The following is a 12,134-nucleotide window of genomic DNA, read 5'->3' as shown; positions in this document are numbered from 1 at the left end:
CCCTAACAGCCTCTCTGTTCTCAGCCTCAGGATGGGTATCGCATAGTCCAGCACCTCCAGTACATTGGCTGGCCCGCCTACCGGGACACGCCCCCCTCCAAGCGCTCTCTGCTCAAAGTGGTCCGGCGGCTGGAGAAGTGGCAGGAGCAGTACGACGGGCGGGAGGGACGCACAGTGGTCCACTGCCTGTGAGTACTGTACTATGGAGGCGTCGCCGGGGCCACAGGGTGGTGGGTGATAGGACGGCCTTGAGGATGCTGGCCACAAACACTAGTCCTAGGCACGCCTGGCTGCACCACATCTCAACATCCCTGAAAGGCCAATGGGCATGTATTCAAAGAATCTCAACCCTTCAATGGACTGGGGTTGCCCTGAACTAATGTTATGTGACATATTTACTGATGCAAAACCTGGCAGCCTTTCCCCAAACCTGGAGTGTGGTCAGACCACACCCCATTGCTCCCAGGAGGCAGGTTAAGTCCCACCCTCCAGCAGGAAGCAGGATGTGTCCTGCCAGTCACAAGAAGGCTCAGTATGAAGAGGGCTCCACCAGCTAAACCCTCCTCCATTATTTCCTGAAGAAGAAAAGGAGGAAAGGGGAATGGGTTACGTGAGCTTAACGCCAGGCAGTTAAAATGAGTCACCTTATTCCATCGGTGAGGTAGATTTTATCCTGTCACAGTGAGAAGACTGAGGCACAGGCATCAGGCAGTTAAGAGAGGATCTTTGGTTAGAATCCACTGGCCTCCAGGCTAACGTGCCATCCATTAACCCACACTCCCTCTGAATAAATCAAGGGGTTCATCCACCATGTCTGCAACACTTTTCCCAGGGCAGCATGGGCTCAGGTCGGCTGTGTTTATACTTCCATTACCGAGGTGAAATGGAACCTTCACCTCCTGTCTTAGGACAGGCATAGCTGGGGCACAGGGATTCCCGGTCAAACAGACCCTGATGTCATCACGCAGGGTGGAAGTCAGGTCCCTTAGAGGGCTGTGGCTGACAAGCTATCTTCAAGGAAATCAATTTTATGAGCCTTAGTTTACTCATATGTCTAATGGGTATATTGAATTAGATCATCTTAAGGCTCTGAGGCTTTGACATATTTAGAAAGTAAATACAATTTATCTGCCAACATACAAATCTGCAATATCATGGTAGCAAATATGCAAATGCCTGTGTCAGAGTCCACCATAGGAGTATAAAGAGAAGGATCCTAGAGACCTCGGACCCAAAACAAACTGGGAGCGGTAACAGCTAGTGTGGAACATTTGATTCACAACCATTCCCTTTGCTTCTTAGAACCTTAAAATCAGTGGAGATGTGACTGAGAGGCCCCCCCTCTTTAAAAAGGTGTGTTAAGGAAGACTTACCCTTTACAGAATAAGTATTTGTGGACTTAGTGGAGGCATTAATAACACCTACTGACCTTAGAATTGTCTTTTCAAAACCAGCTTATAGTTCTCCTCTTTCTAAAAGGAGGTGCACACACATGTCAGAAAAGTCACAGAACTTAAACACGCACAGCTCAAGGGCCATCACCTGTAGCAATCCCCCTTGCCAAGGGATGCACACTGTAGTCCAGGAAGATGCCATGAGGTGTTGCATGTCTCATTGGTGGGTGACATCAGCCAGGCTGAGCTGGCTCTGCCCACATCCCAGAAACTGGCAGCTAGTTCCCTGCCAGCTAACTCCATTCCCTCTCTCACACTCGGGTGGCTCTCCTTTAGCCGAGAGCCACACCCATCCCGCCAGGGTCTCATTCCACTGGCCCGAGATGCCTCTTCCTCTTGGGCTCTGCTGTTCTTGCTCCAGAAAATACTGAACCCTCCCTCCTGGGGGTCCCTCCCTACTCTTTCCCATGTGATTGGTTTTTATCCCTCTCTCCCCTGTCCAAGGTGACCAGCAGTTTGAACCAAAGGAAAGCACAGGGGTGTCCTTCTATCAACAGGGACCTTGGCACACCTGGAGCCACAGACACTGAAATGCAGGCGCTGGCCAGTGAATGAGGGCAATTGTCTGTACTTGAAGCATCTGGTCGTTGGATGTCCTATAGATAAAACATCTGGGAGATTGAGTGCCTTAGTTTCGTCCAGATGTTCCTTAGACACAGACCATTACATGAAATCATTAGTTACTCTTGGCAACACGCCCAGGAGTTCCGAATCAGGCAGATTTCAAAAGGGACTCTGTAAAGAGTTGAGGGTGTCTCCATGAAGATGACATATGGAGCCTCAGAAAGGAGGAGTGGCAGGGAACTGGCCCTGCCAAGGGCCCTCTATCTCTACTCTCCAGAGCTGTAGGGTCTTGCTTAACCGGGTATATAAATAGGCCCAGCCTGGCCCTCACCCAAACACCTGGGCTGGCTGACCCTAGGCTGAGAAAGATGTCTCTGGCATTGCTGTCCCTAGTGGGTGGGAAAACTAGGAGGAAAATCATACACAACCTTCAGCTGTCTTCACTGGATGTGTGGGTGGACCCAGAGCATCCCCTTGGACAAGGATGCAGGCACATGTATAAAGACACTATGAGGCCTGAAGGTTGGGGTCAGTGTGCCATGGGTGACTATAACATGCTCATAGAACCAAGGAAACATCAACCTAATTGAACTCTCCCTGGTCATCTAGTCCAACCCCTCCATTGTGTGAATGGGAAACTTGGAGCTCAGACAAGGAAAGTGACTTGCCGACGGTCACAGCAGATTCGGGGTACTCGAACCCTGGGACTTGAACCCTGACACGTGGCTCGGGTTAGGGCTTTTGCCAGTGCCTTACCTTCCCTTGGCCAAGGTAGCCACTCGCCCACTGCCGGTGGGGCACCCAGGAAGGAGTCTGATTCATCCTTCCCTCTGTGTTTAGAAATGGGGGAGGCCGCAGCGGGACCTTCTGTGCCATCTGCAGCGTGTGTGAGATGATCCAGCAGCAGAACATCATTGACGTGTTCCACATCGTGAAAACGCTGCGGAACAACAAGTCCAACATGGTGGAGACCCTGGTGAGTGTCCTGGAGAACTGTTCTCCTCCAGGCCGGGCATGACCCTAGTCCTCTGTGCCAGAAGAAACCAGCATCAAATAGTAAAAACACTCAATGACTTAGCACCTACAATCGACATCCTTTGCTCCCAATCTCACCAACTTCTCTTTCCTGCAGGGCAGCCCAAATATTAACCATGATACACCCCACTCTGTTTTACTCTCTGCCCATTCTTTAGGGAAGTACCACTAGCCCAGGCTTAGGGGAAGGGCTTCTGGATTGGTAGGGTGTGGATTATGTTTTGGATCCAGTCCCATCCCAGTCTAATTAACTGAGGCTAATTTTATGAATAAGGTATTGGTAGAGGACACTGGAGAAAGGGATGGAAAGAGACTGGGCAGGTAGAGCCCCCAGTGATAGGACCTGGTGCAATGATGGGGACAGACCACACATAAGGAACTTAAATGTGAATCTTTAAACTTACTCTCAGTGGGGTCCCCCTCGAAGTCTGGTGTGTAGACCAACAGTAGCATATGGGAGCTTGGTAGAAATGTCGAATCTTGAGTCCCACCTAAGATCAACTGAATCAGAATCTGCATGGATAATTCTGAGCTGTTAGCACAGATGTAGGTAAAGTTCGTTCCAAAATCGTACTTCTAAATGCATTTTCCTTTCCTTTCCCTCTCTCTCCTGCCTTCCCTTCTCCCTGTCTGCCTCTCCTCCTCTCAGGAACAGTATAAGTTCGTATACGAGGTGGCACTGGAATATTTAAGCTCCTTTTAGCCTGACGGGATGGGGAGCCTACCAGAGTCCAGAGGCTGCTGCAGTCAAACCCCCTTTTCTGTGAATGGCAGTGGCGGGCTCAGGGACTAAGAGGCGGCACCCGGCCCAACTCCAAGGAGAAGACTGGTGGTCCCATGCCCGGGGTGGGCCCTGCACCTTCTGAGGGGCTCCTGTAACTGTGGGAGATGCGGCTCTGAAAGGCCCAGGCTTCCCCTGCACCCCCACCAGCCACAGACGCGGACCCACAACAAGGCCCCGGACTGCCCAGTTCCCCAACCTCTTGCTTCTGCGCTTTCCAAGTGTGTGGACCTCATGGCAAGCCAGCGTGGGGGTGCTGGGAGATGCAGGCTTGCTGTACCTCCCAGGCCTGCTTCTCCTTGGGAGTGACGGGGACGTGTCTCCACCTCCATGCTGTGGGGGCAGTGACTGGGATGTTGGGGTCCCTGCTGCCCTCTGCAGTCTCCTTCAGTGACCTGGGGCTGTCCTGAGACCACAGCAGGGGCCCCATCCTGCCCCCCTGCCTGCACGGAGCTATCCCCTCCCCAGCCCGGGGCCTTGACCCTCTGTCACTCATGCCAGCCTGCTGGGTCCACAGCACTCTTGGAGAAAGGTTTTCTTTGCTTTTTTGTGGTCAATGGGAGCGGGTGGAACTGCAGGGAAGATGGCTGCTCCTCCTTGTCTGCGAAAAGGGACCACTGCCCTGAGGCAGGGCTCCTGCTGACCCTTGGGCTTCCCCTTTGGGAGAGATGACAGGATAAGATTTGATTATTTTCCAAAGCATATATTAAAAGAAACTTTCTTTTGGGGGATGTAAAATCTAAGTCTCTTATGTTTAAAAAAAAAAGGGGGGGGAGGGGGCTGGGAAGGAAGTTTGGATGTGTAGCTATAGGACCAATCTCTCAGGCCTGTCATCAGGCAACATCCTTAAAGGGTCCCACCTAGGATGGCACAGCCACTGACCAGACAGAGACGGCTAGACGGAGGCAGCTCCTCTGGCTTCCGGGCAGCTCGAGTCCCAGCTTTCAGCATCATCTTCCTAGGAAACCCAGCTGCTATCCTGACAAAGGCCACTGTGGACCAGTTATGCTCTGGTTTAAAATAGGCCGAGGGGATCAGGCCTGGGAAACTAGGGTCCTGCCAAAGGATGTGAGAGTCAGTGACAGGGAGCTGGCATCTGCTAGGCATCTCCTGTGTGTCAGGGGGAACCATTCTGTGTGCCAGCCCACATTCTTAGGGACACCCCCTCCCTGGGGAAAGCTCCTGTCCTTTCATTATCACCATGTTACATGAGGAAGCCGAGGCATCTTCCTCAGTGTGAAATTCTCGGCTCCAAAAAGGCGAATAATGGCGATATCACTTACTTTCCTTACTTTCTTCATCCTTTCTCAGCCAAGCAATTATTTTATGGAGGGAAAATAGAGCCAGAAACTTCTGGGCAGAGAACTCTACAAATGGAAATTTAATTCTTTCTTTCTGGTGCCAGTTCTTCTGGGAGGCCCAGAATTTCAGTTCTATTTTAGTGCCTCGTTCCCGGCTCCTGAGGAAAAGCTAGTCTCCTGTAATCATTCCTTCGCCAGTGAAAACCATTCCCCGTTCCCTCCGGCAATACGGTCTGCCAGCCAGAGACTCCCTACCTTGTCTCTCGCAGGGGCGTGGGCTCAAGACCGAACAGCCTTGGGGTTGCCTGGGATGGAGGAAGCTGCATGGTAGAGGCTGCTCTAGCCCCAGACAGGAGGACTCAGCAGCTCAGTGTGCACCGGGGAAACTGAACCACGGTGCAGCGCAGGAGCCATGGAGCAGAAGAGACTGCCTGGGGCTTCCTGGAGGAGGTGACTCCCACCCCGGCTGGGTCTCCACTGCAGGGAAAGCAGGAAAAGGCAATCCAGGCCACGATCAGCATGGGCAATGGCAAAGAGGGGTGGGAAGTCCTGGGGTAGGGGTAGTATTGGCGGGGGGAGGGCAGCCCACCCAGAGGTCAGGAGAGGAGCCAGGATCAGGGGTGAATGCTCTGCCAACAGTGCAGCTTCACCCCATGGGCCACAGGGAGCTTGGGGTGACGCACTCAGCTCAGTGTTGGGGAAGGCAGCCTCTTCCCCTTCATGAGACACTGTGAAAACACTCCCTTCGGCGTGTACTCTTTACTATCACATCTGTTTGCTCCTTATTTTGTTGCTGGAACAAAATACGCAGGGTATTGTGAGCTTCTGCTTCTGTGAGAAACAGGGTCTCTGCTCTACCAGGGGGCAGGGTGACCCAGCCAGAGGCCACAGGAGGGGACATGGAAGGAGCCCACAGACGCTGCTCCCATTGGCACGGGCTCGGGAGCTGTCTGAAAGTCCAGGACTTGATCAAGGAAGGGCTGTCACTTTGGAGGTTCAAAAAGAAACATCTCAAAGCAAAGGAAGAAAAGGAACCCCATGAAGAACTCACTCTTCTCCTTTCATGGGCCCTTCCCCGTGAGCCCGAGCGGGTCCCCGGGCCCCAGCCCCCACTGGTTCTGCTGGCCTCGCCTGGCTCCAGTCCACGGCTCCAGCCGGCACTCCCCCAACCTTCAAAGAGCCTGCAGCCTAGCAAATCGCCCTGTTATATGCTCTTTTCTCAGATCTTGGCTCATCCATACAGAATAAGGGGACTGAGGCTATCTAGCACAAATCCTGAGATTTATTCTGCTCAGGAGGGGCAAAATAGCTGGCAGATAAAAAATGGCAGTGGCTTCTATCCTTTCAAATGGTAGGAATTTAAAATGTGACTTCAGGTCAAAGGAAAATTGTAAAAACTCGGACCACAGTGGGATAACCAAGGGCCAGTGTCGGTTCCCGCAGTTCATCCCTCATTTCCTTACAACCCAGCCACCTCCCAATATAGCAGGGCAGTGAGCAGGTCTTAGGCCAATTTACAAAGAAGAAACTGAGGCTGGTGGGTGGAAGTGCCTCCCGAAGATCCCACATGGCCAGGGCTTGGGTGGGATGGCACACCAGTGCCCAAGAATTTGAGCTTTGTCATATACCACCTCCCCCAAGGTACCTCCCACCCCCCACTTACAGGGGGCACTCGCCTTGCTCCATGCAGAGGAAAACTATTTGTGGTCTCTGCATCTCCACAGGTGGGACCAGTTTCTCCTTTCTGGATACCGAAGGGAATACCCTCACTTAGTGCAAGGCCTCGTGGTTCTCACCTCCCAGCTATGCACCCTGTTTGGAGAAGAGGCAGGATATAAATGAGGAGCCAGGAAGCATCCCCACCTGCAGATGTTTATGATGTCCGTAGCTTTGTCCAGGTGGAGTCCACGTGGTTGCTAATATAAGCAAACTTGAGCACACACTGCACATGAGTGTCTGGGGTTTGGAAGGCTCTTCGCTTTACTTAAACCGCAATATCTATGGGTTCCTATGACACACAGGGCCCTCCCTGCAGGGGGTGCTACCAGGAAGCACTGGTTACCATGGCACAGTTCATCCATTGGTGAAGCATGGCGTTGTGGTAGAAAGAGCTCAGTCTTCAGTTCTAATTCCAGCCCAGCCATTTCTTGGCTATAGATTATTGAGCCAACCAGTTAACAGGAAGAGATGTGAAATGAAGAGCCTCGGCCAATAGAAGAGGTAGACTTAGAAAGCTGCAGACAGGAAAACAGGAAGGCAAGGCGAGGAAGTTGGGACTTAAAAGGAATACTCAGAACCAAGGATGCAGTCCACTGGATAAGTGGTCGGTTCTATGACACAGCAGGCCAGGGGACGGGGAAGGACCGGCCAGAACCACCTAGAGCAAGGATGTTGCTTTATGTAAGTCTTGGCTTCTTAGGGCAAAGATGATAATTTTCCCTCTGGCCAATCATGTTTATTCACACCCGTTCCCCATTGCTGAGCTAGCTCTTGCTGTGTGCCCTCACAGGGATCCACATTTCCTCAGCTCTGGGTGAATCTCTGTTGTGTGCACAGAGGTGTCAGTCTAGTAAGGCTGCTGCAGACTGCAGATGTGAAGGCCAGGGAGGAGCAGCCAGGAGGCACTGCCAACCCAGATCCAGAGACATTGAAGGAGATTGATAATTCTGCACCTCACTGCCTTAGAATAGAATGAAGAAAGCTGCCCTCCCTTGGCCTGTAAATGGTCACTCCTGGGCTGGACAGACAGACCATCAGCACCAAGGTAAGGCAGAAGTAATGCCATGGAAAACACGGGTGATTCCAAGGGTAAAATGAACAGAATCCTAAGCCATGATGCTAACAGATTATATTGGGCCAACAGCCTTAGGAATAAATGGTCAACCCAAGCTGCAGGGCAGTTCTAAAGATGAGACACGATGGCCATTTCATCTCAAAGCCCTGACTTGCCTGCCTCATCATCTAACTAGCCTGAGCTCCTTAGCCAGTGATGCCAGCTCCAAATCACAGCCGAATAAAACAGGGAAGCAGGCAAAGTAAATCTAACTAGAGGAGACCAGCTGAGATTCAGCCTTTTCCTAATTCCCATTGAAGGGCTCCATGTTGGAGGTTTTCCCTATATCCTTATCTAGAGGTTATCAAATGCAGGGCCTTGGCTTCACCTCCCAGAGACCTGCCTTTGAGGTCACACACTGTCTGAACAACAGGGAGAGAAGTCAGTGGCAGAGAATAGAGGGGCTCTAGTCTCCTCCAGCACACATCGGAGTCAGGGACATGATCCTGAGAAGCACAGCAGAGATGTTTAAGTCATATTTGCTTATATGAGCAGATTCTCTTCTGACTCATTATTAACCAGAGATAGACTTCTGCATAGCATTGGCTGGCTAGACAGCTGTCTTATAGAGACCAAGGTCATCTCTTGCAAAGGTCATCAAAGGACTACATTCACCCTCTGAAAGCCACCCATGAATGTTAGGTCCCCAAGATGAGCAGTCAGCACCCACAATGTTAGACCCCAGGCCTGGCATCCTAGTTATCTAAGAGGTTGGGGATACCCATTGGAGCTGATACAAGGGATGTGGGAGGACTCAGGATGGCAGAGGGTTCATAGGGAAGAGCTACTGGAACATCCTTCTGGATCTGAGAGTTGCTTTGGGTGGTGAGAATTGAACCCTGATCCCTGGTTGGAATGTTCAGAGAATGAGGGTCTGGGGACCTTAGAGTGTTGAACAGAAAGGTAATGGTATGAAAAACTGAAGCTCAGTGTGAGTAATGTAATATATGGATTATTGATGAGTTGGATCTTTAGATTTGGGGGGGAGGATGGGGAATGTGATGTAACCTGCCATAATTGCAAAACTGAAGTACACATACTTCAGCGCCTTTGGGCTTGTGAGTACAAATCAGTAGACCTCTCATATGATGGTTCAACAAACTCTCAGTGCCTACCATGCCCCCATCTCACCATGGAAGATTAATGATATAAGATGTTTCTTGGGTCAAAGCACCCAAGGCAGTATGGAGGCTCAGAGGGCAAAGTGCTGTCATTCCAGGTCGAATCAGTCTGCTGAAGGGTCAGACACAATACTAATGCCCATATCCTCCATTGGTCTATAGATTGTTAGAAAATTCAAGCACAGTTTGCTAGTCCCAGGTCACTCCTGTGAGTGGAACTAGGATCAATGGGTGATACGTAATAGCTATAAGGAAGAACTTGCTGTCTGCCAGAGAGGACAGGCTGTCCTTCTCAGCAATGATCCAGCAGAAGCCAGGCATCTCTTTAAAGGGAAGCAGGAACATTGCTGTAAGGGCCTTTAAGTTGCTTCCCCCCAGGAGGGTGAGAGCTTATGGAGCTGGGGTCATGTTTGAACTCTTTCATTCCTGCAGAGCACAAAGCCAAGTAGGTTGTGCTTGGTTGATGCCGGTTGAAGATCCCTGCTCTCCTGCCCAAATCTCCCTACAACGCAGGCTCCAATCCTGCTCTGGCTACAGATCTAGGGCTCATCCAGGCTGGTTATCACCAAATAGCCCAGAAAGAACAGCTGCTTTTGTATAGAGCCAATGCCCAAGATCTCTGAGTAGACCAGCCATAATTCAGACCCACGGGCGAACAAGGCTGTCAGTGGTAGCCAGAACCAGTAAAGGTCCAAGCAGGATCTCTATGAACAGGATTTTGCTTAACACATACATTATCTCCAGAGGTTAATTCTACCCCCACGCCCCACTCCCCACTCGAGGCCTGTTGGAGCAGACTGCAAAGCAAAAGCACAGTGACTGTTGATACACAATTATAACTATCCCTACTATTACCCATCTCGTTGCCAGGTGGACCCTGGGCTAGGCCAGACTAATCCAGGCTAACCTATATTGGCAATCAGACTCAAAGCACTTTTCTACCTTCTCTTTCCACCCTATATCCTACTACCCAATGAAAGGCAGAGGGTCAGGCTTCTTCTACCATTGCCTTGACTACTGGACACCATCATAGCCCTCTCGGATCATCATGGGGTTCACACTCAACTCCAAGGAGACTGGCATTTTCATGTCCACTGGGCACATGCCACTGTGTGAGACCAAAGTCTCCACAGTATTTGCAGCCTCCTCCGTGCACCACAATGGCCTGCACTTGTACAGTCTGGGTGTTTGATAGATAAAGCACGTATGAGAAGCGAAAACAAAATAAACTTTTTTAAAAGCCAGCACTGTGCTGTCAATGTTCTTTTTGTTTTCCTTTTTCTTTCCAATTCTAGCTTAAAAAAGCAGAAGTAAATAATGTCAGGTCAATGAATATCAGATATATTTTTTGACGTACATTACAGTGAAGTGTAATCTTTTTACACCTGCAAGTCCATCTTATTTATTCTTGTAAATGTTCCCTGACAATGTTTGTAATATGGCTGTGTTGAAAATCTATACAATAAAGCTGTGACCCTGAGATTCATGTTTTCCTAAGATATTCGCACTGGTGTCTTCCTAATGTTGGGTCGGGTCAGGTAGAGATGAATCGAAGGAGAAAGAGGAGAAAAACCTATTATCAACTAGGTTTCATTATATTTATGTTCACTTAATCCTTATATCTCTGACACTGGAAATATCCCCTCTTTGCAGATGAGAAATTGCAGTTCATAAATATTAAGGGATTTTACGTGATTACACATTACACTATAAAAGGGTTGGGTCTAAAACAGTTTTTCTCAAGTGTGGTCCATAGAGCACTAGCCTTAGAATACTCGGGAAGTTTGTTAAATACACATATGTTTAAGCCCTGACAGAATCACAATGTCAGGATCTGCATATAACATACCACCCCAAAACTCAGTGACTTGAAACTGCAGTCCTTTAGGGAGGCCAGCTGGGGCTTGACTGATCGAGGCTAAGCTCAGCTGATCTCAGCTGGCCTGCTCATGTGTTAACTATGGGCTCTATCTACTCTAGGCCAGGCTTGCCTGGGACACCTGGGCTGGTACAGCTCTGCTCCAAGTGTCTCTCACCCTCCTCCTGGGCCAGCAAGCCAGCCTAGGCAACCGCTTCTCATGGTGATAGCAAGAGCATTAGAGAGAAAGTCCAATCATGTAAGTTATTCTGAGCCATGTTGGCAACATCCCATTGGACAAAGCTACTTGCATGACAATACTCAAAAATCACAGAGTAGGAAAATACACTCCACCCCTTAACATAGAGACCCTGCTTCTCAGTGTTCCAATAAATGCCGGGATTATGTACCAAACTAATGGTGCCAGACGCAGCCTTTAACCCTCTCATCTCAGAGTGGTCCACAGATTACCTATGCCAGTTCACCTGAGGAAATCCTAAATATGCAGAGTCTGATTCAGTAAGTCCAGGAGGGTCCCAGGAATCCACGTGCTTACCCAATGCCCAGGTGATAGTTAACACAACTGTTTTAGACCCAACCCTTTTATAGTGCAATGTGTAATCACATAAAATCCCTTAATATTTATGAACAACTTTCTCATCTGCAATGTGAGGCAAGCACTATTCTAAGTGCTGCTGCTGTTTGTTATAGAGAGATAGATAGGGCCCGAGGTGCCAAGGAGACAAACCAGTTCCCTAAGGTATAAGGCTGCCAATCTTTGAGTTGGATGCACATGTTCTACTTTCCAAATGAGCAGAAGAAACAGCCAGAACCACCTCCTTAGAGTACCCTAGTTCCCTAGATCTAAGTATGAGCTAGAAGCATGAGCCACAGGGCTGGGCCCAGTGTTCACTTTGTTCTCACGCAGGCTTGGGAACGCTGGCAAGGTTCTGCAACCTAAGGGACCTAAGTATAGTGCCCAGCAGACCCCCGTAAGCCACAGAACCCAGGGAACACGTGCTTCCCAGCTTGAGTCCTGAGTGGGGAACCTGGAGGCCAGCCAGCCAGTAATCCTTGTCCCTTTGTCCTTGGTTTTGTTAATCTCATTTATTCTGCCCACTGTATTTATTCTTTTTTTGACACAAATATAACAGTTGACATTGGGAAAATAAAATATTTTTAAAGGT

At 49.8% G+C, this 12,134-nt stretch overlaps 1 protein-coding gene across 18 annotated transcripts in view; it reads left to right on the top strand.

The window, feature by feature from the left end:
• PTPRT (protein tyrosine phosphatase receptor type T) overlaps positions 1-10,578 on the top strand; it is a gene marked incomplete at its 3' end in the record, with an annotated part of 976,718 nt that extends 966,140 nt beyond the window's left edge. For 17 of the 18 annotated variants that reach the window (XM_080686646.1, XM_080686642.1, XM_080686645.1 and 14 more), the window contains 3 exons: positions 25-188; positions 2,859-2,994; positions 3,703-10,578. In XM_080686646.1, coding sequence (XP_080542772.1) covers positions 25-188; positions 2,859-2,994; positions 3,703-3,756 — 354 coding nt within the window. The remainder of the gene's footprint in view (positions 1-24; positions 189-2,858; positions 2,995-3,702) is intronic. The other variant, XM_080686653.1, reaches the window with a different exon arrangement.
• Positions 10,579-12,134: the final 1,556 nt, after the last annotated feature.

This window comes from Plecotus auritus (genome assembly GCF_963455305.1).
Source record: "Plecotus auritus genome assembly, chromosome: 8".
In the NCBI taxonomy this organism is placed as follows: domain Eukaryota; kingdom Metazoa; phylum Chordata; class Mammalia; order Chiroptera; family Vespertilionidae; genus Plecotus; species Plecotus auritus.
Note: the sequence above shows the minus strand (reverse complement) of the source record. Positions and strands in the feature narration are given on the sequence as shown.